This window comes from Lonchura striata, chromosome 4A, assembly GCF_050655825.1.
Source record: "Lonchura striata isolate lonStrDom1 chromosome 4A, ASM5065582v1, whole genome shotgun sequence".
Classification (NCBI taxonomy): Eukaryota; Metazoa; Chordata; class Aves; order Passeriformes; family Estrildidae; genus Lonchura; species Lonchura striata.
The window spans coordinates 15,027,463-15,054,614 of record NC_140742.1 but is presented as its reverse complement, the minus strand read 5'-3'; the positions used below and the strand labels follow the sequence as shown (position 1 = coordinate 15,054,614).

Below are 27,152 nucleotides of genomic sequence, written 5' to 3'. Positions count from 1 at the left end.
CCCACCCAAAGCGCTCCGTGATTATCCAAGCGATCCAAGAGCCCTCTGTTCGCGACACGGGGCCAGGGAAGGTGCGTGGCCAGCACACCCTGCCCCAAACCCCAGAGGCTGGAGCTCCCCAGCCCATGGGAAGGGGCAGCCCCGAGGTCTGGGACGCCCAGCAGACGGAGGCAGCGGAGGCAATGGACCCAGCGGAGGCAGTGCAGGCAATGGAGGCAGTGAACCCAGTGAAGGCAGTGACCCCAGCGGAGGCAGTGCAGGCAATGGAGGCAGTAATCCCAGAGGATCCAGCGGCCCCAGGTGCCCGCTCCGCCCGCCGCAGGCACAGCAGCGCCGGGGCCGCCATGCCCATGCCGGCGCTGCAGAGCGCAGAACGGATTTAAACGGCGCCCGCTCCCACCAATCAGCGCCCGCCCTGCCGGCGTTCGCCCCGCCCCTGCCTCATGCTCGCCTTGCCATTGGTCAGCGGCGTTGAATTTTAAACCCTGCCGCCCCGCTCCTTAGCAACTGCATCCCTGCGCGCACGCCGATTGGCCGGCGCCTGGCACCGCCTCGCACGCTGATTGGGCGAGGCTCGGCCAGTGCTGGCCGGCCGCTACCGAACTGCTACTTTCAAAAGTGCCGGGCCGCAGGTGCGGGACAGCGAGCGGGCATGGGTGAGTGGGGAAAGGATACCCGGGCATGGGTGAGTGGGGACACCCGGGCATGGGGGAGTGGGGATACCCGGGCATGGGGGAGTGGGGAGAGCCGGGCATGGGGAGAGGACACCCGGGCATGGGTGAGTGGGGACACCCGGGCATGGGGCGAGGGTACCCGGGCATGGGGGAGTGGGGAGAGCCGGGCATGGGGAGAGGGTACCCGGGCATGGGTGAGTGGGGAGAGCCGGGCATGGGTGAGTGGGGATACCCGGGCATGGGGGAGTGGGGAGAGCCGGGCATGGGGAGAGGACACCCGGGCATGGGTGAGTGGGGACACCCGGGCATGGGGAGAGAGTGGGGACACCCGGGCATGGGTGAGTGGGGAGAGGATACCCAGGGCATGGGTGAGTGGGGACACCCGGGCATGGGTGAGTGGGGAGAGCCGGGCATGGGTGAGTGGGGACACCCGGGCATGGGGAGAGAGTGGGGAAAGGATACCCGGGCATGGGTGAGTGGGGACACCCGGGCATGGGGGAGTGGGGAGAGGATACCCGGGCATGGGGGAGTGGGGAGAGCCGGGCATGGGGAAACGGGGAGAGGAGAGCCGGGCATGGGGAGAGGATACCCGGGCATGGGGGAGTGGGGAGAGGAGAGCCGGGCATGGGGAGTGGGGAAAGAACATCCCCATCCCAGGCGTGGGGGAGCGGGGAGAGCCGGGCATGGGTTAGTGGGGAAGGGACATCTCTGGGCATGGGTGAGTGGGGGGATCCCCCCTGGCTATGGGGGAGTGGGGTCTCAGGGCTGCGGGGGAGTGGGCAGCACTGGGACCCGTAATTGGTGGCAGGCGTGCGGACACCGGAGAGTGCAAGGGAGTAAGGGCTGCCAAGATCCCCAGCTCCCCTGGGAACTCTGAGAGATGCAGGAGAGAGGGGAACTTTGGGATTTCCGAGTCCCCCAGGGGACCCTGAGGTTGTGGGAGAGGGGGGATCTCCAAGACCTCCAGCTCTCTGAGGAAGTTCGAGCCCTTGCGTCCTTCTCTGGGGTGCAGGAATGTGGGAATTGCCTGTCCCCCCTACCACCTCGCCCAGCAGAGTGCTTTTGGTGGTGGTCTTTGGGGTCTGTGTCCCTTCCTCCCTGGGAGCACCCTAGCCAGATTTGTCCCTTGCCAGGGCTTGTCTTGGGGCACCACCCCCCTGCCATGCTCAGGGAAAGCATCAATCCTGCTGTGCTAACCCCCAGGAGGGACAAACATCCTCCTGCGCTGCCCCAAGGGAGGGTGTCCCTGGAGGCAGGTGGGCAGCAGCCTCCATCACACCATGCTTTGCCCCCAGCTTGCTCACAGAGACCAAGGGAGAGGGTGCCGTTGCCACGCACTGCCAAGATGCTGGCCACCAAACAGCCCCGGGCAGGCAAGGCAGGCCCTGCTACAGAGAATGTCGACCCTGAGAAGGTGAGCACCCAGCCAAGCGAGGGCTGTCGAGCCCCTGTGGGGCTGCTGAGCACCATCTTCTAACAGCCTCCATTGCAGGAGGAGAGCTCTCACGCCAAGAGGTCTTCATCCTCACCCCAGGGTGGGCCCAAGAAGAGATCAGCCTTTGGAGACCTCACCAATGTGAGTGCTTCTGTGAGGGTGGGGGCTCTGGTGTGCCCTGTGAGCTCCCCGTGGTGGGGGGCACACCCCATGCCCATGAGGAAGAGGAGGGCTCTCCCTGCAGGGCACACCTTGCTCTCCACCGTGCAGCCCCTGCATGCCCCTGTTGTGACCCAAACAGGCTCGCAAGAACCAGGTGGTGGCAGGCAAGAAGGAGGCTGTGAAGGTTGCTCCACCCAAGGCACAGAAGGCACATAATGCCTTAGGGATAGCCAAGAACAACGAAATCAACCTTAAAAAGTGAGTAGCTGGTGGCAGGGGTTTGCTGCAAACTTGTCCCATGGGGACGAGTAATAGGGGCTTCCTTTGGGTGATGGAGGCTGAGCCAGATGCAGGAGGGAACGAGTATAGCTATTATAAATGGCATTAGGTTGTGGCAGGGGAGGGTTAGGTTGGATATGAGGAAAAATTTCTTCCCCAGAAGGGCTGCTCAGCCCTGGCACAGGCTGCCCAGGACAGTTGTAGAGTCACCTTCCATGGAAGGATTTAAAAGTCATGTGGATGTGCCCACTGGGGACATTGTTTAGTGGTGGGCATGGCAGTGCTGGGGGAACTGCTGTCCTCAATATCTTTAAAGGTCTTTTCCAACCTAAGTGGTTCTAGGAGTCTGTGGGGATATTTTAGGGTTGGTTTTGCTCCTTCCTGAAGCAGCAAGAGTCTCTGGAAGGCCCCTTTAAACCAAGAAGTTTGGTCTTCTCCCAGCAATGATTTATTCTCCTGTCCTTCCCAGGTCAATGAAGAAAACTCCCCCTACAGCTCCTGCAGAGCCCAGAGTGGATCCTGTGCCAGAGAAGCCGGTGTCAGTACAGGAACTGAAGCCCCCTGAGCAGAGGGTAGGGACCCTGGGCTGCAGCACTGCCCCATGCCCATCACAGCACCAGTGGCTGCACTGGTGGTGCTCGGGCACCAGGCAGTGCTCTGGGCCCTGCAGAGACCTCAGCCAAGGCGATGGAAAGCTGGGGAGGGGGGCAAAGTGCACCAGCATCTTCCTTCAGGAATCCTCCCCTGGGAAAGAGTGGGGCAGGGACTGCAGGGTGATGAGGGCAGGGAGGAAAAGGGGGGTGCAGAGGAGCAGCAGCCTTGCCCCGAGAAGGTGACTGGCACCCACACGGCCTCCCCCTTACTGCTGCCTCCTCCATGCCTGCAGGTGCCAGCAGTGGAGGACATTGACAAGGAGCAGCTGGGTGACCCCTACGCCAGTGCAGAGTATGCCAAGGAGATCTTTGAATACATGCGGGAGAGAGAGGTGGGTGATGCCTGTCCAGGGAAGGAGTGACTGCAGCAGGGCCCCTGACTGCCCAGAGGCTCTGACCACCTGGCAGGGGGCTGCACAGGGTGAGAAGAGGTTTGTTTGAGGGTGGGGGTGTTTGCCCTGTCCCTCACAGCTGGCTCTTTGGCAGGAAAAATTCCTGCTCCCTGACTACATGGAGAAGCAGACAGACATCAGTGGGGACATGCGTGCTATCCTTGTGGACTGGATGGTGGAGGTGCAGGTGAGAGGGCTCAGCTTTGTGCAGAGCAGCCCCTGTGCTGCCTTTGGCACGTGTGACCTGTGTGCCAGCAGAGGCTCCTGCAAGCATTCCCTGTGCAGAGCTAATCCTACCCCACCCTCTGAGCCTGGCCATAGGCACCCTGGCCTTTGTGAGAGCTGGAAGGAGCTGGCCAGGCCCAATTTCTGTCTGGCACTCTGTTCTGATCCCCACTCTCATTCTTGCAGGAGAACTTTGAGCTGAACCATGAGACACTATACCTGGCTGTGAAGCTAGTGGACCACTACCTGGTGGAGGTGGTGAGCATGAGGGAGAAGCTGCAGCTCATCGGCTCCACTGCCATCCTCATTGCCTCCAAATTTGAGGTGACTCTTTGTGTGCCCTCCTGGGGTGCAGGGGCAGAGGGGCTGTGCCTCTGTGGTCCCTGGGGGGTTTTAGAGAAGGCCAGCTTACTGCCCTGAGGTGGCATGTGTGTCACGCTCCTCCTTCCTGTCCCAAGGGCTGCAAACACAGTCACGATGGGCTGAAACCTGTGTCCTGCTGTCACTGGAGAGCCAGCTTGTCTCTGCTCTGCACTGACCATCAGGATACCTTAGTTTACCTAGCGCAGGCATGAGGCTCAAGTATGGACATCACAAATGTCCCACGGGGTGTTAGCAGTCCTTGCTGAGTCCAGCAGCACGTGAGCACTTACAGGGCCTGCAGGATGGCTGGGATCTCCTGGGTGAGGCCAGGATGAGCCCCTGCTGGGGTGCTGAGTGGCTGTGCCCCTACAGGAGCGGTGCCCCCCGTGTGTGGACGATTTCCTCTATATCTGTGATGATGCCTACAAGCGGGAGGAGCTGATTGCCATGGAGATGAGCATCCTCAGCACCCTCAAGTTCGACATCAACATCCCCATCCCCTACCGCTTCCTGCGGCGCTTTGCCAAGGTGAGTGCTTTCGGAGGGTGGGCTGGGTGCCCCCAGGCACCCCTGCTGTTGGCTCCATGGGACAGTGACTCCCATTGCTGGGGCTTCAGGCTCCCAGCTGGCACCAAGGAAACTTCATCCAAGTCCCCTCAAAAGCGTTCAGGGGTGTGAGGGTGGTGGTCTGGGTTGGCTGGGGGTGTGTGGGATCCCTGTGCTGTGCCCCAGGGGCAGCAGTCGAGGTCCTGGAAAGGCTGGGAAGGGGCAGCAGCACTGCTGAAAAGGCTGAGCCTTTCCCTGCCCACCGGCTGCAGTGTGCCCGTGCCACCATGGAGACGCTGACGCTGGCCCGCTTCCTGTGCGAGATCACCCTGCAGGAGTACGACTACGCCCGCGAGAGCCCCTCCAAGCTGGCTGCCAGCTGCCTGCTGCTGGCACTTACCATGAAGAACCTCGGGGGCTGGGTGAGTACTGTCCCTGCCGAGGCGGTGCTGCAGGGGGATGCAACGATGAGTGGGTGATGCACTAGGGCTGTGATTGGATTTGGATGCTGGAAAAGGGAAGAGGATGGCTGTCCTGTCATTGAGGACACGGCTCAGCCCTGCTGTCCCCTTGCAGACCCCTACTCTGGAGTACTACAGTGGGTACAGTGCCCAGGACCTGCACCCCCTGGTGAAGAGGCTGAATTTCCTGCTCACGTACCAGCCCCGCGACAAGCTGAACGCTGTGCGCAGCAAGTACTCACACAGGTGAGGGTCGGGGGGATGTCCCAGGGAGTGACACCACCAGCGTGCACCCCGGGGCTCTGTGGGGTCCTGGGAGCACTGGTGGAGGGGTGTCAGGGCTGTGGTTGAGCTCTAAGCCAACACATTCCTTCCAGGGTCTTCTTTGAGGTTGCCAAAGTCACCCCCATGGACATGCTCAAGCTCGAGGAGACACTCACTAGCTCCTAGCCCTACTCTGTGAATAAGCCTGTAAATAATGGGGTACCCTCAAGCAGGGTGGTACCATGTACATAATTTTAACTGAGGAAGAGGGGGGGAGGGGAAAAAAAAAGTCACGTGTAACTGTTAATAAAATATGTTTGTTGTACATGCTGGCACAGGAGACTGAGCCCCAGCACTGTACTTCCCTGTGTGGTGATGAGACAGAGGGTGAAAGCAGGGTGACTGAGAGCAGGAAGCTCAGAGCTGAAGGCTGGAAAGGCATTCTCAATTCCCTCCTCCCCACCTTCCCCTTAGTAATGACACCATGCGAGCAGCAGCAATGAGTATCTTCTCTCCAAATATTTACACAGCATAAATACCCACAAGGGGAAGGGGAAACTTTGCTTTGGCTCCAGCTTGAGCACACAGAGGGTGGCCCCAGCTCCTACAGTGACCCTGATGGGGTGGGACTGGTGGTCAGACCACACACCTATCAGGGCTGACCTCTGCTTGTGTCCCCAGCCCCATAGGCTGGGGGGAAGCAGTGGCTCCAGGGTCACTGGGGACAGAGTTAAAGCAAGGCAAGCAGGGGGGGCTCCACACATATGGGGCAGGGGCAGGGACCTGTTCCCCCACCCAACCCCTGTTCCCTGGGGCAGCACCCACCCAGCACCTGGGCTGGGCTGCTGCTCTGCTGTCAGCCTAGGGCAGGTTGCTGAGTTCCTTAATGGCCTGAAGGATCCTCTTCATATGGCCCACTTTGGTGATCCCCAGGTCCTGCAGGAAAGAGAAAGTGGAGGTGATGCATTTGCAGGGGTGCAGCTCTTGGCCCTTGCTGGTAGATAAGCCACAGGGTGGAGGATGAGCACAGCCCAGCTCCCCGTGCTCTCCATGGCTAGAGCATAGTGCTTCCCTGAAGCCTGCTGTCCTCTTGAAAGCACATCCCCACACCTGAGTGCAGGTGAGGGTTGGGTGCTGCTGACAGTGCTTTGCACAGGTGTTTGGAGCCTTGCAAGCTGGAGGAGCAAGGCCACCCTCCCCTGCTTCCCCACCCCTGCACACAGGCTACACAAGCTCAACTCTGCAGACCCAGATGTAGGGCCAACCTGCCACCAGGAGGGATGGAGGACACCATGCTCCTCAGGGCAGGGGGTGTCCTCAGGAGGCACAAGGGGGTTGTACCTTAAGGTCTCTCCTCTCCAGCAGAATCAACTCTGAGCCCTGGATGTCATGCCGGATGAAAATTTCTCTGTATTCCCCTAAACCAAGCGCTTCCAGCCAAGCTGCCACTTCCTCGGAGCCCCACTTGTCTGCTAGCAGGGAGGAAAACAGTGGTGGGCTGCTGGGTCCTGTGCAGGCAGGGGACGCAGCAGGGCAGGCAGCAGTGATGGCAGCCTGTGGTCAGCAGACAGGATACCCCCTCCCACCCCTGACTCCAGCAGGGCCACAGCCTGCTCAGGCTGCAGAGATCTCTCCTCTCCTTGGCTTACTTATGGAGCGCCTGAGCTGCTCCACCTCAACCAGACCCCCAGCTGTGGATAAGGGACTTACCCAAAGGTCTGAGCTGTACAGAGCTCCCTTCTCCCCCTAGCCAAGGAGTTATGGGGTTGGGGTGCTCTGCATGTCTGATATCAGAAAAAGCTGTAATGGACTCTTGGTGACGAGGGTGCCACCCCCAGCCAGCCCTGCTCCCCCTTCCTGAGGATTCTTCCCCAGCATCCCCAGGACAGGAGATTGAGGGATAGGTCAGCAGAGGGGGGTCCTTTCTAGCAGGGACTGCACCACCCTGGCACACTGCTCACTTTACCTGGGAGTGCACTGTTGGCCTTCTGCTTCTGCAGCTTGTCCTTCTCCTTCCTGGGCTTGGGGATGTTGAGGCGAAGCTTAAAGCTGCCCTTGCTGGCACCTTCCTGTGAGAAGCCAGGCTTGGTGGGATGCTCCAGCTCCCTGAGCCTGGGCTGTGCCAGACCCCAGGCCCTGTGCACCCACCTCCTCAGCAGGGTGGGCAATGGGGCCCAGCCAGTGGATGTCCAGCAGCCGCTGCAGCTCCTGCCCCAGCACAGTCAGGGGGCCCTGGAGCGCCTCCTCCTCCTGCGGCGAGTCCAGCTGTGGGGACAGGGACCATGCCCAGCCCTGCTGCCACCCCAGAGCTAGCAGCCTTGAGGGGCTTTGGGTGCTCTCCAGCCCCTCACTCACCGCCTTCCCTTCCAGGAATGCCCTGGTCTCAGCCCACAGCTCCTTGATGCTCAGCACCATCTCCACAGCCATATTCCTGCTGAGAAACTGGGGCACAGAGGGGTAGCCCCTTGAGCTGCAGGGCCCATGGGGCCTGGGTGAAGGTTGCCCAGTCCCCGCTCACCTCTGAGGTGCCAGCAGCTTTGTGGGAGAGGGCTTCACTCAGCGCCAGGGAGCTGGCATTGACTGCATGTGCCAGCTCCTGCTCCATGGCTTTGTGAGCCTTGGCTGCCTCATGGATCCTGCGGGTGACAGGGGCTGGAGCTGCCAGGGCTCCCCTGGGCTGGGCAGGCACTCTGCATGGCCACAGCACAGTTCCCCCTTGCCTGTGCCCACCACATTCCCTTCCCACAGTCTGACCTGGCAATGAGGGTCTCGGCCACCCGTGAGACCTGCTGCAAGAGGCTGCTCTCCTCCTCGGTCAGGTACTCCATGGACTGCTGGGAGCTGAGCCGTGGCCGTGTGCCTGCTCGGTAGCTCTCCCCTTTCTGCTTGTCCTCCCAAGACTTGAGGGTGCTTTCAAATGCCTGCGGGGGACAGACACGGCCCCTCTGAGATGGTCATACCTCCCCATTCCCGGCATGGTCTTGCTGAGCACCTCGCTCTCACCCGGTCCCTCGTCAGCATCTGGGCTCTGTTCTTGTGCTGGATTTTGATGATGCCAGGTGGCTGGATCCAGGCCTCCCCATCCACCTGCACAGGCACACCCTCGTCGCCCCGGATGGTGATCTTCACCACGCGGCACTGCGGGGCACACAGCCCAGGGCTGCCATCAACAGCTGCCAGGCTGAGCAGAGCCACGCTGCCTCTGGCTCCGCTGCTGCCCTGAGAGCTTTCAGGCACGAGCTGTGGTCCTGCAGGGTACCTTGCCACTACCTGTGCAATGCGGTGGTGCTGGAGGTTGATGACCCGTGACACGGCCATCTGGATGCTGCCAAAAACTGCCACCACCTCCAGCTTCTTGTCATCGAAGGATGGAGCCCCAAAGTTCTGCAGAGGAACACTACGCATGAAGACTTCCATTTTCCCCCATCTGTGCCCAAAGCAGGGACACCCCAGCCCTGGGCTATCTTAGGACTGGGGCAAGGCCATCAGGCCACCCAGCTCATCTTACAGGACTGGCACTCACGTTGTCCTCCTTGGTGCCTCCCCAGAAGTTGATGCCCCCGGCATAGCTGGGGATGTTGAGGACAGCAATGCCCTGCAGGCTGGGCAGTGAGATGGGCACCCCGTCACACTGCAAGAGAGGGCTCAGCCTGGGGGGCTGCTGGAACGCTGCCCCTGCCACCCCTTGCCTGTTCTCCCAGCCCTGTACCTCCAGCTGTACCCGCTGCTCCAGGTTCTTGTAGGTGCGCTGCAGGAGCTCCTTCGTGCCTAGCACCCCGTACCACATCATGTTCTTGGTGCGGCTGCTGTGGGGCAGAGTGCAACAGATGAGGGGCCGTGGGCTCCCCACTGCCTGCCACAGGCTCCACACCCTTCCTGGGGCACCGTGCTCAACAGTCCCAGACTGCTGACTTTAGTTTCCTCAATTCCTGCTACCTCCCAGAAAAGCCAAAGGTGCAGCATGTTGCACCCAGATATCGACCCTTCCACGCCAGCATGGCAGTGTCCCTCTCTCCAGGTGCAGAGGAAGTAAATCCCACCAAGTCCTTGTGTCTTCACCCTCTCTGGGGTGTTTGCAGCCTGCCACCAAGGGGTGCTCATCCCAACAATGGGTGCAGGTACAAAATCTGCTGCAGGAAGGGTCCCCAGCACAGTAGCACCGAGTCACCCCTACGGCTCCCAGCAACCTGATGGCACTGGGGAGCCAGAGGTACATGTTTGTCCTGGGGCAAATCTGGGGGTTCCAGCCAACCTGCACTTCTTGGGGTGCTCATCGCGTTTGTTGTTGAACTCCAGGGAGATCTTTGCATCCAGGCCGATGCCAAAGTAGTTATTCATGACACATTTCTCCGAGAAGTGTCTGAAATCAGCAAAGAGGGAAATCAGGTTGAGCAGCAGCTGCACATCACCGACTCTGGGCTGGCACCAGAGGATGCAGTGTAACACCCACTGGAGCAGGGCAGCTGGCACTGGGAAGCCTGACCAAAACTAGCAGGGATGGCTGCATTTCTCTCAGTCACCATGGCAGGACACCCATGGCACATCCAGGACCTGCCTGCAGGCGGGAGCACCAAGCTCCAAGCATCAGCCAGAGATCCCACACCATCCATAGGCTGGCCCCCCCAGTACAGGCACTGCTTGGCCAGGGAGGGCCTGGTAGCAGAGGTGCCTCACTGGTGGGCAGAGGCTCCCCTCAAAGGGCAGCATGGTCCCAGCTCTGCTCCTGGGCAGCAAGAGAGGGCCAGGGTCCCCAGGGCAGGCAGAACACCTGACTCACAGGGTGCTGGGGTCTTCAGGGAACTGCAAGCTGCCAAAGGTGTCTGGCCGGTCCAGGATGATGGAGGAAGATGCAGAGGTCACTGTCACCCGCCGGGAGCCTGGCCAGGGTGACAGGGAGGTAGCTGCCACAGGGGTTCTCACTCTGAGCCCGTCCCACAGCTCACCACCGTGCCCCCACAAAATGCCATGTGCCCTGCTGGCATCTTACTGAGCTTCTCCTCCTCCTTGTTGAACTCCTCCGAGATGTCCTTGCTGGGGCCCACGCTGCCCTGGTAGGCTTGGGTCTGCTTGTTCTGCTCATCCACAGCTGGATACAAAGAGGGGCATGACAGGGAGGCTCTGCAGCCCTGTAGCCCCTCCTCGAGTCAGCCCTGTGGACTTGGGCCAGAAGGGCCCAGGGTGGGGCCACTGCTGCCATCCCCAAGGATCCCAGGGGAGAACCAAGGCACGGGTCCAGCAACCAACCCACTGAGGCTTCACAGCCCCTGCCAGGCTGCTGCAGGGAAGCATCAGCCAGCTCCCTGCCAGCTCCCACCACCCCCTTACCTTTCTCTGTCTGCTCAATGATTTGCCGCAGGGCTTTCTTCAGGCTGTTTGCCCGCAGCATGAGTTGCTCCTTGGATTTGAAGATGCGAGGCACAGGACTGGGGTTGAAGCTGCCAGCTTTCTCCTGGTCCTTGACATCAGCATGGGTGGCCTGTGCCACTTCTTCAGGGACCATGATGGCCTGAGCTTCCTCATTCAGCTCCCGCACCAGCGAGTCCAGCTTTTCATTCAGCATGGCACACTGTGGGACACCTACCCCACTCAGCACTGGCACAAGCTGCTGCCCCCCACCAGTGCTGGGGGCTTCCCGGGCACTAGGAGTGCCTGGATACCCCCAGGCACCTGGACACCCCGTGCCTGGGCATCCCAAACACCTGGACACCCTGTGCCTGGGCACCCCAAGCATGGCACACCCCAATTACATGCTCAACAAGGGCATAGACCTGTGGAGCAGCCCCTCCCCTGCTCGGGAGCATTGCCACAGCTTTACCCAACCCTCCAGCTCCCCTCCAACACACCTTCCGTGCCATCAGCTCAGCCTCCTGCTTGTTCTCCGTTGCCCTCTTGTACGCCCGCCCAACCTCGGTCACAAAGTCATTGACAGTGCCACAGAGGAACCTGCCAGGGAAGTGGCTGGAGGTCAGGAGGGGCACAGCGTGGCCAGAGAGGCACAGGTGCCAGCCAGGGCACCTGCTGGGATAACACCCGCTGCTCCCGAGGGCCACGCCAGGATTATCCACCCGCTGGGACAGCCAGGCCGAGGGGGGTGCAGTGGTGCTGAGGACAAGCCCCAGCCCAGCAAAAGGGGCTCCTGGCACCCCCATCAACAGTCCCCTCCTTACTTTGCAGAGGAGATCACCACTGAGTGCTTGTCTGACTCCAGGATCTTGGCCAGGTGGAAGGCAACAGAGTCGGCGTAATGCGAGATCTGGACCTGGGGGACACAGGTGGGGACAGCTGGACACCTGCCACCTTGCCATGTGCCCCGCTCAGGGATGGAGCTTTGCCCAGCCAGCCTGGAGCTGGGGATGATCAGCCCTTATTCAGCCCTCCCCAGCACTGAGGGTAGCCATGCCCGTGCTGCTGGGCAGAGGGGAGGGCAGTCACATCGGGAGGGAAACTGAGGCAAGGGGCTGAACAGGAGCACACAGAAGAGTCCAAAGCAGGTGGCAGGCTAGCTCTACCTCACCTTCTGCCTGCTCCCAACTGCACATGCCAAGCTGAGACCTGCCAGGCTCATTTCAGTGCATGCAGCCAACTCCAGCCCCCTCAGATCCCCAGGGACCCCCAGAATAACCTCTCCCTGTGCCATCCCTCCCTGTGTGTCCCGGAATTGGGTTGAACAGGAACCTGCCCTCCAGCCTGCCCTCCCCATCTCAAGCCCCCAGATGCCAACATCCAGTTCCCACCTGGATGTTGGAGTCCCCATTTTCCTCCTCCTTCAGGGCTGACGGGGACTGCTTGGGGGCCTCATAGGTAAGCACACTCCACCTGCCAACACAGACCATGGCTGCTTGCCATCTCCCAGCCCCCTAGCACAGGGACGGGCAAGGAACTGGGACAGGCTGTCCAAGAGATGCCAAGGCAGGGGGGACAGAGAGGCAGGTGTTCTGTGCCCTGCTCACCGGTCCAGCATCTTGGTGGTGGCCCTTTCCAGCTTCTCCAGGATCTGCAGCAGCTGAGTGTCATCGTCACACAAGCTGCCCCAACCCAGGACCCGTGCCAGGTCGTTGCCAGTCCCCAGCGGCAGGACACCCAGCTGACACTGCAGGAGAGAGACAGAGTGGGGGGGCTCAGAGCAGCCCCCAAGGGCACCTGTGACACCCCCAACTCTGCTGTGCCCATTGCTTGGCAGCACCTGGAGCACACACGGGGTGCCAGGGCCGGGGATGGTGCCAGCATGCACTAGTAATGCCAGGCACTCCCAACTCACCTGCTTGTGGAGGCCAAGGGCATCTATCTCAGAGAGCACCCAACCCACGCTGCCATCCCCACCACACACCAGGATTCTGAAGGTGGAGAACTTCTGGAAGAGGCGCAGCCTGGGTGGGGGGCAAGGAGAGAGGCACTAGGTGCTGTGCCAGATGCCCACGGGGATCCCACCAAGGCAATTCCACGGTGCTCAGGCTGGTGCTTACCCCAGGTGTGGGCCCCCATTCATGAGGTCAAAGACTTGGGCTGGGTTGAGGAACTGCTTGAACTTGCGCAGAAACTTGACACCCTGGTTGTCCCCACTCTTGGAGTTGACAAAGGCCAGGAGAGGGCTGGAGCAGGTCGAGGGGCAGGTGGCTTTCCAGAAACCTGCAGGAAACCCAAACACATGAGCCCCGGCTCTCACTCCCCACACACAATTCAGGAGAGCAGAGTATGGATGCTCCATCTGTCTGTGGGGTGCTGGGGCAGGAGGGGCAGCGATGGGGATGGTGAGGGGCAGAGGGAAGAGGAAGCACTGTGCTTCTAAGGAAAAGAGATGGGGAAAGAAATGTGCCCTAGGCAGAGCAGGATTTACAGCTGGCCCAGAGCCCACACCTGCCTCAGGAACATCTTGGCCATCCCAGTCCCCTGGCTGTGTCTGCAGGCTCCTTCCCTTGGCAGAGCAAGCAGTGCTGCAGCAGGGACCATAGCACCATCATGCCACTGGCACCAGCCCCACAGCCCTTCGAGCCCCGTGGGCTGCAGCCAAGAGCCCTAGCACCCCCACCCCAGCAGGAGCACGGGGGTAACATCCCACAGCCCCCCCTCCTTGCCCGGCCCCTGCTCCATCTCCACCGGCAGCCCAGCCGAGCAGCGAGGATGGGGAACACAAAGCACCGAGCGCTGCTGAGTCAGAGCGTGGGCTGCAGCGGGAAAGCTGCTGCCAGCAGTCCCCATGTGCTGCAGGACAGCGTGGCAGGACAAAGGGGGACTGAGGCCTTGCTGAGCTGTTCCCAGTCGGGTGGGCAGCACTCACAGCCACGGATGGCCGGGCTGCTGGAGAGGGATGGGACAGAAATGCTGCCAGGATCAGCCACCAGCAGCCGAGGCTCTGGAGCTGAGGAGCAGCACGTGATGGTTACCCTGACAGCATCCCAATGAGTAACTAGAGGCAAATGTGCCACCGGCTGAGCTGAGTGCTGAAAAGCACTAAAGAATGAAGAAAGAAATATCCGGAGGAGAACAGATTTTGCTCGGCAGAGCCCAGCTGGGCCCCTCAGGAGAAGGAGACAGCTGGGGGGGTCCCCCCACGCTCCACATGGCTTCTCCCTGCAGTGTCCCGTGCCAGGGAAAAGCTGTGCTCTGCACCACCAAAAAGCCAGCTGAGCTTCAGATACTGAGAAATAACCCAAGCAAGAGCTTTATCCTGCCTTGAGAGATGCTGAGCCATTGAGGTGCAACAGAGAACAGCCCACCTCAGGGGTGTAGGGCTAGCACTGCTGATCCCAGCACAGTGGGACCATGTCCTGACCCACTGCAAGTGGTGGCCTGGCAGGAGCAGCTAAAGCCACATGCAGGCAAGAAATGCCACTCCAAAGCTCACACAATACCACCAAGCCTTGAAACAGAGTGCAAGGCAACAAGCAGCCTTCAACTAAGAGAGGGGCATTGACTCTGGAGCCTACTGAAGCTGGTGTTCCTGCTGTGCCACAAGTGAATACCTCCAGAGGACCTCAGAGAGCTCAGAACCCTGTCCCAAACAGCCTGTCCCCCGCTCCAGACCAGCCCTGTGCCCTCCAGGACTCACCATCAGAATCGATGCTGTTCAAGGCAGTTGGTGGGATGATGGACACTTTGTACTGGCCCAGGGGGCACCTCTTGCCAAGGAGCTCCTTGCAGGCACTGTGAACCTGGGAGCACAGGAACACGTGTATCAGCAAAGCTGGGGGATGCAGCACCAAAGTCTCCAGCACCAGCTTTCACAGAGATGCACACAGGAGGGGCAGCGCTGTCTGTGCTGGGAGAGGGGTGGGGACAGGGGTGGGTGCATCCTTACGATGGCCTTGCACCAGAGACACCGCCAGTCCTGCAGCCTCCGGACACTGCCGCAGGTCCGGTCGCACACAGCACAGCGTGCGCTGACGGGCAAGTTCCCCTCCAGCCACTGGTGGGGCATGGCCACCTGCAGAAAGGGCAGCTACCAATAGCATCCTGCACGCCTGAGGGAGAGACCACAGCCACCTCTTTCCCCAAGCACCATGGAGGTGGTGCCGTGCAGCAGGGCAAGGTAGGCCTGGGATCCCTCCCATGGCCTCTCATCCCTGCCCACCTGGCTTGAAGCCATCAGCATGTGAGGCAGGCCAGATACATCCCCAGGAAATGTCTGGAGGTGGTCCCACATGGACAGCTAAAGGGGATCCTGATACAGGGCTCCAGAGGAGGAGTCCCCAAGCTATGCCCCTGCAGAGCCAAGCCCAGAGGCCACGCAGTGCGGGGGACAGCTACAGTGTCTTCCTCCTTCCTGATTTGGGCACAGCAAGGCTGGTTCTGCTGGAGGATCTGTCCCGACAGGGACTCCCCTGCTTACCCCATCCTCATCCTCGATGATTTCGATGCCGATGGAGGCCAGAGTCGTCCACTTGCAGTTGTTTGTGGCTCTGACAGCACAGCGCTTGTGTGCCTTGAACTTGCAGACTGCGTGGAGGGGAGCAGTGAGGAGCAGGGAAGGTCCCCGCAGCATGCACATCCCTGGTCCCAAACCCCTCTGCATCTGGGCAGTGGGCACCACCCTGCAGCACTCCTGCTCTGGGCCAGCCTTGAGAGGCTGCCCTGGCTGATGCCAACCCCACCTCCCAGCGGGACCCCAGCGCTGACCTTCACAGGAGAGGCCATGGGAGGTGACCCCTGGAAGAGCTTCGCGGCACACGTTGCAGAAGGTGGGGCGGGCGTGGGAGCAGGCGTACCAGTTGTGCATGCCCGAGAAGTGCTCCATGTTGAACTGCGTGGCCTGGAGGCACAGCCCTGCCCCATCAGTGCCTGGCACCCTCAGCTGGCACTCCCTCCCTCCTGACCCCCCGAGTCCCCCCAGCCCAACTCCTGTCTGTGGGGCAACGCAGCTCTTGTCTGGCAATCAAAGGCACACAGAGGGAAACACACTCCACATGGAAATGCAGATCCATACAGCACCCTGCCCACATCACCTCGTGGATCTCCCACTTCTGGACAGATTTCAGGGCAGTGATCCAGTCCTCCATCTCCTTCCTGTTCTCCGCACACAAGATGAGCTTCCTGAACGGCGTGATCACCTGCAACAGCCACCAGCCCCATGTTCTCCTGCAAGGCCACTGCCAGGCCAGCCAGGGCCCAGCCCAGACCCCAGCCATCTCTGGCACACCAGGGCCACCTTGAGCAGCGGGAGGCCACGCTATGGAGTGCCCCATGGCTCTGGGGGGATGAGGGAGGTCTCTAGTGCCTCCCCACAAGGTGCCGAGGTCTCCACAGGGTGCAGCCCCACAGCTCCCTCACCGTGAAACTGTTGTTGATGTTCTTGGTGCTGGTCTCGGCCACACTGGCATCGGACAGGTCCACCTCATCAAAGATCAGGGACTGCGAGGGAGGAAGCAAAAACCCAGTCCAGCAGGCTGCCCCCCCCGTCCCCTCCTGGGCTGGCAGGCTCAGGGCCCCCCCAACTGAGGATGTTGGAAGCACCCCCCCGCCTACCTTGGCATCCTTGGCATAATAAAGCGTCCTGCCTCGCAGCTTGAAGTATCGTCTCTTCCACCTCTGGAAGGAGCTCGTCTGCTTCAGCAACAGCCCCTCCTTTACACTCTTCTGCAGAGACCACAATGTCCTGAGCTCCTGTAGCCCCTCGGGGTCACCAAAGCCACCCTTTCCCCCTGTGACACCAGTCCCTGGGTCCCCAGGAGCACAGATTGGACATTCTGGGGCTCACTCTCTGCTGCATGTAGCAGGGGAAATTATGTTCCCTGCCTGCCATTGCCTGGGCACTGGGCACTCCCTGTCATCTGGAAGGATGCTGCTGGGCATGGCAGGGCTGAAAGATGCAGGTCTCAGCAGTGCAGAAGCTCCACTGCTGATATTTCCTCTCCACCCCCAGGGTAGTGCCTGGAGATCCTCACCCTGCTGCAGCTCCCTAGAAGCCAAGGGCAAACTGGAGCCAGGAGAGCTTCCTTTAAGAGGACACTAGTGCCCCAGAGATACCTGGACTGCATATTTGAAGTGGCATTACCTGGGCATTACTGCAGCCTCAGCTGGTCTGGAGAGCAGCCAGCTCTCCTCAGAGCCCCCGGAGAGGACAGCCTGGCTGAGGGCAGCCCACAGGCAGAGCATCCCTTGCAGCACAGTGCATCACTGCAACCTGGCTGCCCGTCCTCTGCCCTTCCCGAAATGCAGCACCTGCCAATATTTACCCTTCTCGCAGTGGTGTTTACAAGACTCAATTAATTAGTGTTTGCAACATGGCTATGAGCCTGAAAGAGGCGGCAGAGATGCTCTGGCACTGCCTCATCTTTGATTGTATCTTCTTTAAACACCACCGGCAGCTCTGTTCAGCTGCTCCTCTGCAATTAGCTGCCACAGCGGTTGTATCCAATCCAGGCACATGATGACAAGCCACATTTAACAGCAAATTAACACTGGGCACAGGGCACAGTGAGAGAAGCGTGGCCCTGGGGCTCTGCACTCCTGTGCCAACCCATGTGCAGCGAGAGGTGGCACCCAGGCACCCGTCAGCCTGCAAACACACCAGCCCCAGGTGTCAGCCTTCATCTACTGCCCCACGGGTCTGAACCAGATGGCCAAAGCACCAGGAATAGCAGAAGCCTTCACAAAGAAATTAAAACCCCACCTGGGGTGCTCCCTGAGCCTCAACTCCCCAAATGTGTAACCCTCTGGAACCTCCCTGGGGCACCCAGCACATTGTTCCCTGCTCTCTTCCAGCTTGGAGTTTGAAGAGGGATGTTTTAAGCCTTTATCCCTCCCCAGGACTGGTGCAGAGTTTGGCTGTGGTCAATCCCCATGATGCCTCAGGCTGTCGGTGCAGGTGCAAACAGCCCAGCTGTCCCCAGTGCCAGCACCCAGGGCACACCGTGTCCCTTCCCCGGCCTCTCAGCTGTGAAAGCACAGAGGGACCCTCCAGTGGGGTCCAGCTGTGACCCCCCAGAGCCACACACGACCACGCACCCCAGCAGTCTTCGTCCCACGCCAGGAGGGGACAAGCCAGGGTCCTGTCATGGCCCAGCGGGGATCCAGCCCCAAACACCACATCCAGCACTCCTGGCTGCTCTCATCAGGCTCAGGTGCTGTGTGTGTTTGCTGCAGTCCTTGTGTTGCTGCAGGGACAGGCAGTGTGTGACAGCCAAGAGTGGGAGAGGAACTGTGACAATGAAGGGCAGGGTGGCAGCAGGAGAAAAGGATGACAAGGAGAAGGAAGAGGAGGGTCCTTGAAGGTGTCTCAGGGCTATCACAGCAGGGGCAGGAGCCAGCTGGGCATAAGCACTCTGCCTGGCTCCAGGGCCACGGGGGTGGCAGGATACAGCAAGGAAGGACTGGCTGCCTGGGAGGGTGGCACCCACTCCTGCAGCTGCTGACAGCAGCAAAAAGTCATCACCCAGCCCCAAGGTGTCACAGTCCCGGCCCTCCCAGGGACAGGATGCAGCTGCCCTGAAAGGCAGACTCCCCCACCTCCACCACAACACCCATGAGAGCTTTACAACACTTCCATACCATGGCTGGGGGGAGTGTGCCTCAGTTTCCCACCAGTGCAGACTAATCCCTAGCCATCCCAACACGGGGTGGCAAAATTGGTGTAGAGAAGCTCAGGGGCACCTCTCCCCACGCCCACCCTTGCGGGTTACTTTGGGTATCAAAGCCCAAGCCCTCTGTGTTGCCATGTGCAGCATTTGGCTGCACAACTCCTCAGCTGCCCACCCAGGCCCCACCATCCCTGCTGTGTGATGCCACAGCGCACAGGTTCCATTGGTGCCAGCATGGGGCCACATAAACCCTCCCTGGGGAAAATAAGGCAAATCCCCTTTCCAAAATAAGCCCTAATAGGAGTCCAGCTGTCCTATCCTGCTGGGCAGGCACACAAGTCTGGGGTGCCAGAGGGCTGTTTTGGGATCTCACTGTGGGAAGCCACCGTGGGTCTCAGCCAGGGGCACCTGCTTGGGGCAGGGAGCAGCTCCCAGGAGGCTCCATGGTTTTGGACCCTTGTTTTTGGAATGAACAACAGGAGGACACCTGATGACCAAGGCAGCAGCAGGCCCAGGCACACGGTGGAAGCCACGCTGCAGCATTGCTGGGAGAGCCCAGTGCTTCCTCCTTGCAAACAGGACAGGGGTGACGATGGCAAGGGCAGGCAGGCCGTGCCAGGGTGGCATCAGCCCTGCTGTGCTGGCTCCCCAGAGCCCTGCCCAGAGCACCAGGGCCACCACAATTATATAGCAAGTGGCTATGAGGTACCCCAGAGCTGCAGAGTGCTGGACCTGAGCACCTGCAGCACAGGGATTGCCTCTTCTTCCTGGAGTTTTGGGGACACTGGCAGCACCTGGCCACTGGCTGGGAGCTCTGCACCAGTCACTGCACAGCTGTAAAGCACAGCGTGCCACCCACACCCCAAAACAAACCCAAGCCACTCCACTCACCCCAACCACAGCTTTTCTGTCTGGAAAGCCCCAGGCAGCACTGCAGGGAGCCTCAGCAAAGCCAGAGCTGGTCTCACCTCAGCAGCCAAGGCAGCACACCCAGAGCCACATGCAACCTGCCCAGCAATCAGCCAGAGGCAGCTCCTCTGTCCCAGCCCTCCACTGCCCCATCCCGAGGTCCCTCCCTGCTCTCTCCAGCCCAGGGGACTCAGCAGCAGCACTGGGGGGATCCCAGAGGCACCGGGCAGGAAGGCAAAGGCAAGAATTAAACCAAACAGCATCTGCAGACCCACTACCACCTCCAGCTCAGATGCAGCTGGAGTGGCAGTGGCACTGGAGCCTCAGAGGGGACACAGGTAAACATGGCCCTGGGAGGACGGCCAGCCACGTGCTGTGCCAGGACTGGGCTGGTTTCCAGAGGCCACCATGCCACAGCCTGCCTGTGTGCTCAGCACAAGCAGGGGGCTTGAACCGCAGCCCAGGCAGCTCAGCACCCTCCAGCAGGGATTCTTCCAGGTCAGGCTACAACCCAAAATGCCAGCCCTTCCTTCAGCAGAGCCTCAGGATGCTGCTTTTTTCTGTCACCCCACTCTCCCAGCTCTGCCCCACCACTCCTGCCCATTGTGCAGCGAGGTCTGACCACAGCTGAGGCAGGAGGGTTTTCCTGCTGGGATCAGCTTGGACAGCGAAGGCGTGCCTGGAGAAGAGCCAGGAAGGTTGGTACTCAGGAATGCCATAACATACAGCTGGTGAGCACCACACTATCTGCCCACACAGCTGGCCACCCTACACCACTCCTGAAGGGATATACTTCCCTCTGTGACCACACGATGCCTCACCCGGTAGGAGGAGAAGGAAAAGAGGATAACTTGTCAACACACCAACCTGCATTGCACCAGCATCATTCCAGGCAGCCACCCTCCTACTCCAAGAGCAGCACCCCACTGGGCACAAGCCAGGGTCCAGTTGTATAAAAGCTCATCTCCCAGATGATCCAGCAGGCACCAGGACAGCAGAGAAAAGCTGGCAGACCTCAAACAGCCCAGCTGTAGGGCTTCCAGGAGCTGCTAGGCACCCCACGGGCTGGAATCAGTTGGAAACCTTATCAGGCTTTGTGACACAGCAGAGCTCTTCCGGGACTGGGCAGTCAGGGGGCTCAGTGCCTGACAGGTGCTATGGCCCCACAGGCTCAGCTGCTCCCAGAGGATGGAGCTTTCTGCCATGCAGGACCAACCACAGTGTCCCACACCGTGCTGGGTGGATGCTCAAAAGGAGATCCCAGCACCAGTCCTGACAAGCCATCACATCGTGCCCACAAGGCCATTGAAAGGTGCCCAAAAGGAGGAGAGGAATGAGGAAAGGAGCCCCCAGAAGAAAGGCAAACCCCCTATAGCACATTATCCAGCAGCTGCTTTTTAGAAATGAGGCCGTGCTTCCCTATCTACAGCCACGTTGATCTCCAAGCACCCTGCTACAAGCATCCCACTCAGCCCAGCTGTGCTAGCTCACCTCTGCACCTTGTGCCCCAGTGCTGGGGGGCACAGCCCTCCCACTCTGCCCAGCAGGGCTGAGCAAGAGCTGATGGACAAGAGCGACATTCATATAACAGAAAAAGTGAGCAAGGAGAGAGCAGAGTGCCTGAGAAACCTCACAAACATCCGGCTCCTGACAGCGGGGCTATCTTCACAGCCCAGGCACCAGCTTGGTGAGCCCTGATTAATGAGAGCAAGCCCAGCCTCCCTGGTCTCAGACTGTTTTCTTGTTTTGAGGTGCAATTCCTATTTCTTCATCTCTGTCCACTGGCAGGCACCACTGAGAAGAGCCTGGTTCCCCCTTTGCTGCACCCTCCCTTTCAAACCCCTCGGTTACAGTCTCTCCTCCAGGATGAACAATCCCAGCTCTCCCAGGCTCTCTCTGTATGAGAGATGCTCCAGTACCCCACCAGTGTCAAGCCTAGAGGATGCACTGCTCAGGAGTCACCCTCCTGCTGCAGAAGAAAGGTTTCCAGGCCTGGTCCCAGCCAGTTTTACCTTCTTTCTTCATCTTTTGGGCAGGATTTAGCACTCAGTTGGCAGCCTTCCCCACAGCCTGGCTCCACAGCACTGCCTCACCAGGCTCCTACAGCTGCCCAACACCCCAGCATGCACAGGTACAGCTTGCCCCACTCCTGGGGCACCCCGAGCCTGCAGGATGCTCGATACCTGCAGCAAGGACAAGGGTACCAATAAACCCACTGACCTCCCTGAGCCCCATGGGAGGATTCTGGTGTGTCCCTCAGCCCCACCAAACAGCTGTGATGTATCTCAAGATCAGGAATTTGGGAACACTGTCCCCCTTTCCAAACAGCAGACAAGCCATGGTTGCCCCTGCCCACCATGGCCATGCATTGTGCTCATGCCATGGGCAACCCTGGATCCCTGGCACACACCCTGCTGTCTCCCCCTTGATGCCTCTGCCTCCCAGCAGTGGTGCAATCATCCCAGGACGTGTTGCTGAACCAAACAGCACTGCTGGATCAGTCTCTGCCTCCACTCTGGGAGGCAGCTGCTGGGAATGAACATGCCAGCCACACGGGCCAGGTGTGACCCACCACCCCATCAACTCAAATGCATTGGTGCACCCCAGAACCAGTGGCCCCTCTCTCCCCTTCGCCCAGCCCGAAGGGGACCAGTGCTGGGAAGCAGAGTCACACCCCCCTCCCACTCTGCACTTGCACACCTAAAACTGGCAACTGGCAGCCCCCAGATGCACTGAGGAGGGTGGGGGCGGGTGGGGGGGAATGTCAGCAGGACTCCATCCATCCTGGAGCCTTTCAGTCCAGCAGGGACACCTGCATCTGGCAGTTGTTTTTGTCACCGAGTACAATGACCTCGCCACCTCCACAGCAACGCTGGCACAAAGCACCCCACAGGGCATCTGCAGTTCCAGCCTGGAGGTGTGGAGTGGGGGGGATGTGACTGATGGGGAGGCTTAGGAAGGGATGTGGGGGCATGAGCATTCAGAGTGCAGGAGCACTGGGAATGGGGAGCAGCAATCAGAGGGATTCAATAGATCCCAAAATGATCCTCACCTCTTCCTGTCCCAGGGGCTGGACAACAGCCTGGAGTGGGAGAAGCTGCCTGCTTCCATCACCAGAGACCAAGGGTTCCCCAGTTCCCCAGGCACTGTGGATGGGGTGGGGGTCCTGACCTTTCCCAGCCCCCCAACATGGCAGGCTCCTGTAGACCCTCTCAAGCACCCCACCCACCACATATGACCCAAAATAGGACAGTGAGCCCTGACCCCCGCAACGTGGCGTCTCAGGAGCTGCCACCCTGGCGCTGAACTCTCCCTTATAAACTGTGTTCTTCAGGCCCTGCCCCTGGGGTGCAGGCAATGATTCCCTCCCCCAGCCTCACCTGGGTGCCAAGGATGCCACTCAGGAAGGTGCCTGCCATGGCACACACCCTGTGGCTGTGCCTGGAGTGACAGGCAGCACGTGTGCCATGTCAGGGCTGCGAGCCTGACCTGGGTGGCAGCAGCAATGTCATCCAAAACTCCTCATCCCCATAAGAAAGCAAGGAGTCCATCCAACCAGAGGCCAGGCTGGCAAGTGCAGTCCTGCCCATCTGGACCAGGGCAAAGGAATCCTCGGGAAAAACACTGAACCCCAACACTGAAAACACAGAGGTGGCAGGGGAAGCATGCACAGCTCACTCTCGGGCCCCTCCAGCTCCAGCCCTGCCAGCTCTCACTCTCTCCCCCAGCTCCATGGGCTGTTAACTCAGACATGTCATTTCCACCTGCCCATCCATCACGCCACCTGCCTCCCCTGGCACGCTGCACAGCCATGCTCCTGCATGGCTCGTTGCTGCTGCCAGGCAGGATGTGGGCAGCAACCACAGCAGCCTTTCCCCACGTGCAGCCTGTCAGCACGAGGCCAGAACCTGCTGGTGGTGTGGGGGGATTTGGCGACCTCCTCCCCAGCAGCCTGACCCGCATAGCCCTCTACACCCACCTGGCAGCCAGTTTGGAAAGGGCAGAGTTGATGCCAGCCTGCTTCAAAGAAGGGGAAATTGAGGTATGTTCCTTAAGCAGCCAGAGGGACTCAGTAAGAGCCCTCTCAATGCCCCAGAAGTCTCTTCTGCCACGTGGAAAATCCCCACAGTGCTAGGCTGGGAGGATGCAATTTCCATACCCTTGGGCAGGTATCCTCTGCCCCACCACATGCCAGTGCACCAGGCTTGGCGTAACAGCCAAGACAGGGCCAGCAGGAGGGGAGCCTACCCCAGCCCCAAGCATCCCCTCACTGCCTCATTCCCCCTCCTCCATGCCCTCAGCACCCAGCACTAGAGTCCAGTGATTGCCCCCTTCTCCACAACTACATTCCTGTGCTGTGTTGTCAGAGCTCTCCCCTCTCCCTGCAGCAGCACAGCCACCAAATCCCCGCTGAGGGGTGGCTGGCACCAAAAGCTGGCTGCAGGGGGATTTCTAGCAGCCCCCGTGTGCCACCCAACACTGCAGGCACTGCCTTGACTCATTCCACCACCTTCTTCCTGCAGCTGAAAGGTCGATGCAAAGGACCAGCATGTCATCCAGAGCATCCTCCCAGCGCTGTGTCTGCATCCTCCCTCCCCAAAATGTCCCCCCCCCAAACCCCCTTCTCTCCCCACATCCCACCTGGCCATTCAGCCCAGGTTTTTTCTCCCTGCATTGCATTTCACTCTCCTGACCTGGGACACCTCTGACCATGCATTCCTGTTTGGCTAAAGGCACCACACCCCATATTTTGTAGGTGCTATCAAAATAGCTTTTTCTGAGCAACCTGTGATACACACACACACACACACACACACACACACACACACACACACACAGACACACACACACCCCAGCTGCTGTCATGCCTGGGAAGTATGAGTGTCACATCTGACCTCAAAGGTGTTCCCTTTCTGTCCAGCAAACCACCACTGCAAACTAGCTCTGTGGGAATGGGGAGCATGGGCAGCTGGCACAGCCAAATTGATCTGGGGCACTAGGAAAGATGCAGGTTCCATTTTGCCACCCAGCAAGCCCTGGATACACAATGCTTGCAGCAGGGTGTGGGATCCAAGGAGCCTACAGAACTTTCATGACCCTAAACCTCAGCCCCAGAGCATCCACGGAGCAGAGCCTCCCAAAAAAGAGTCTTCATCTTCCAGGGACAGGTAAGGGGAACCCAGGGGATACAAATGCAGCATGAAGGCAATGTGGTAGGAGCTATGTGGATATGGGAGAGACCCTGTTCCTGAATAGTGGGATAAAATCTGTGCTTCACAGCCCCACGGGACCAATGCTGGCACTACCACTGTGGGGTTTGCATGTTTCTATGTGCCCTCCCACAGGACACATGGGGCCAGAACCCTCCAAGCTCTGGATGGGCCAAGTCTGCCAGCAGCAAGAACCTGGAACTGATTTACACCCTGGTGAACTCCCCTGCCCCATTCTCAGCAGTGACCCCACACCCAGCCAGCCCCTCACCGGCGGCATCCGCCACCCCTGACCTTGCTTCTCATCTGCCCCGAGGTGGAAACCTTCCGGATGAGCTTGTGAGAACTGTCCTCCTGCTCTCCCTCGCTGTCGGACGACTCCTCGCCACCCACCTCGGGTGAGATGGGTGCCAGCTTGTCCAAGTCCAAGGATGACACTGATTCCCGGGTCTTCCTGGAGAACAAGTCCCCAGGCACCAGCTTCTCGGCCATCTTCCAACCTGGCTTGGCTCAGAGCTCTGCAGCCCCTGATGACAGCCCTGAGAGGACAAGGACGCATAGGAATGGAGGAAAAGCCCTGAAGAGGCACGCATAGCCCCTCATCCTGTAGGGCTCTGCCAGCTGGGAGGTGCAGTCCTGGAAATCAAGGGACGTAGCGCATCCTTGCCCAGAAATGACACTCAGGGTGGCATCCTTGCAGGCAAAGTTTTCCTTCCTTGCTTTTTTTCAGTGTCCCAACTATTCCTCAGCCTACCTGGCATCCCAGCGTTGTCCCCGACTTGGGCGCAGGAGACTGTGGTTATCCCACGCTCGGGCATTGGTACATTGGTGCATAGAGGGGTGGAAGCCATTCCCGCAGCCTGTGCTATTTCCCCTTGCTGCCCACCCCCGAGGTGCTGGGCTGCCCTGGGAGGCCGGGGACAGCACAGGGATCTCCATGAAAAGCAGCAGCTGGACCGCGCCATCCTTCTGGCTCCGGCAGCTGGGGAGGGGTGGGTGCACCTCCCGCGCCCGTGGGTTGCGAGCCCCGAGCAGGTGACTGCGGGTGGGCTGGGATGGAGGGGGGAGCGCGGGGCTCCCGCATGCGGGGGAAGCCACGTCCCCATGGCATCCCGCGGCCCCGAGGGCTGCGGAGGGACCGGGGGGGCACCTACCTCGACGAGCGAACCCGGACGGCAGCAGGGCTGCCGTGGCCGGCCCGGGGGTGGCGGGGGGCACCCCACGGCGCCGTGCCGGGCCCCGCGCACCTACCACGGGCCGGCTCCGCCGCGCCCTCCCCCTTCCCCGCGGCTGCCGGCAACCGCGGTGCCGTCTCCCGGCGCAGCAACAAGCGTTGCGGGGAGAGGAGAGGAGAGGGAGGGAGGGAGCGAGGGCAGCGCTGCGGCCCGCCCCCCCTGCAGCCGGTGCATCGCCTCCTCCAGCCCCAGGGCTGCCGGGTGCCGGATCCCCGCCGAGCATCCCGCAGCTCGCCCGGGAGGGGGAAGGCGGAGCGCCCCCCGAACCGCACACACCTTGCGCGACCCGAGCCGCCGCCGCCGCCGGTGCAAGGTCGCTCTCTCTTCGGCCCCCCGGCCCCGCCGGGACGTGCCTCCGCAAGCGGCCCCGGCCCTGCCCCTGCCGCAAGCCCCGGCCTGCTCGGCACGGCGGGCGCTGCTGCGCGGCGCGGGCGGCCCACGCACGGCCCCGAGCATGCGGGCACGGCGGGCACCCGCGCGCCGCCGCGCGCGCCCGGGCGCGGCACCGCGCGGGCACGGGAGAGCACGGGAGAGCACGGGAGAGCACGGGAGAGCAGGGGAGAGCACGGGAGAGCACGGGAGAGCACGGGAGAGCACGGGAGAGCACGGGAGAGCAGGGGAGAGCACGGGAGAACACGGGAGAGCAGGGGAGAACAGGGGAGAACAGGGGAGAGCACGGGAGAACAGGGGAGAGCACGGGAGGGCACGGGAGAGCACGGGAGAGCACGGGAGAGCAGGGGAGAGCACGGGAGAACAGGGGAGAACAGGGGAGAGCACGGGAGGGCACGGGAGAACAGGGGAGAGCAGGGGAGAACACGGGAGAGCACGGGAGAACAGGGGAGAGCACGGGAGAACACGGGAGAACAGGGGAGAACACGGGAGAGCACGGGAGAACAGGGGAGAACAGGGGAGAACAGGGGAGAGCAGGGGAGAACACGGGAGAGCACGGGAGAGCACGGGAGAACAGGGGAGAACAGGGGAGAGCACGGGAGGGCACGGGAGGGCACGGGAGAATACGGGAGAGCACGGGAGAGCAGGGGGGAGCAGGGGAGAGCACGGGAGAACAGGGGAGAACACGGGAGAGCAGGGGTGAGCACGGGAGAGCACGGGAGGGCACGGGAGGGCACGGGAGAGCAGGGGAGAACACGGCACAGCACGGGAGAGCACGGCACAGCACGGCACAGCACCGGAGAGCACGTGGGCACCGCCCGCCCACGGGGCACGGCAGGCACCCGGTGCGGGTGTGCTCACGGGCACCCGGTGCGGGTGAGCTCAGGGACACACCGGTGCGGGTGTGCTCACGGGCACAACACCGGTGTGGGTGAGCTCAG

At 60.8% G+C, this 27,152-nt stretch overlaps 2 protein-coding genes across 10 annotated transcripts; one reads left to right on the top strand and one right to left on the bottom strand.

Annotated features, from left to right (window-relative positions):
- Nucleotides 1-608: 608 nt before the first annotated feature.
- Nucleotides 609-12,931, top strand: CCNB3 (cyclin B3). 3 transcript variants are annotated; one of them, XM_085570849.1, is made up of 12 exons: nt 609-656; nt 1,970-2,088; nt 2,167-2,250; nt 2,411-2,529; nt 3,020-3,122; nt 3,437-3,535; nt 3,690-3,782; nt 4,007-4,144; nt 4,556-4,711; nt 5,002-5,151; nt 5,306-5,436; nt 11,629-12,931. In XM_085570849.1, exons 1-12 carry the CDS (start codon nt 653-655, stop codon nt 11,642-11,644), a joined length of 1,212 nt encoding a protein of 403 aa, XP_085426975.1. In that variant the 5' UTR covers nt 609-652; the 3' UTR covers nt 11,645-12,931. The 3 variants fall into 3 exon arrangements, with proteins under 3 accessions (XP_085426975.1, XP_077642692.2, XP_085426974.1); XM_077786566.2 differs by lacking the exon at nt 11,629-12,931 and adding an exon at nt 5,568-5,794; XM_085570848.1 differs by lacking the exon at nt 11,629-12,931 and adding an exon at nt 5,568-5,794 and having other exon boundaries at nt 609-685.
- On the bottom strand, nt 5,946-26,237 carry DGKK (diacylglycerol kinase kappa). Of its 7 annotated transcripts, none has more exons than XM_085570836.1 (30): nt 26,098-26,237; nt 24,881-25,125; nt 16,414-16,524; nt 16,219-16,299; nt 15,894-15,998; nt 15,568-15,700; nt 15,281-15,387; nt 14,750-14,875; nt 14,501-14,603; nt 12,918-13,080; nt 12,713-12,821; nt 12,405-12,544; nt 12,189-12,270; nt 11,622-11,713; nt 11,298-11,397; nt 10,780-11,020; nt 10,442-10,540; nt 10,232-10,355; nt 9,707-9,814; nt 9,164-9,260; nt 8,978-9,085; nt 8,725-8,838; nt 8,458-8,592; nt 8,209-8,375; nt 7,973-8,090; nt 7,810-7,896; nt 7,603-7,719; nt 7,421-7,523; nt 6,796-6,926; nt 5,946-6,390 (listed from the first exon to the last, which is right to left on the bottom strand). In XM_085570836.1, exons 2-30 carry the CDS (start codon nt 25,076-25,078, stop codon nt 6,316-6,318), a joined length of 3,474 nt encoding a protein of 1,157 aa, XP_085426962.1. In that variant the 5' UTR covers nt 25,079-25,125; nt 26,098-26,237; the 3' UTR covers nt 5,946-6,315. The 7 variants fall into 7 exon arrangements, with proteins under 7 accessions (XP_085426962.1, XP_085426963.1, XP_085426964.1 ...); XM_085570837.1 differs by having other exon boundaries at nt 6,796-6,923; XM_085570838.1 differs by having other exon boundaries at nt 9,164-9,257.
- Nucleotides 26,238-27,152: the final 915 nt, after the last annotated feature.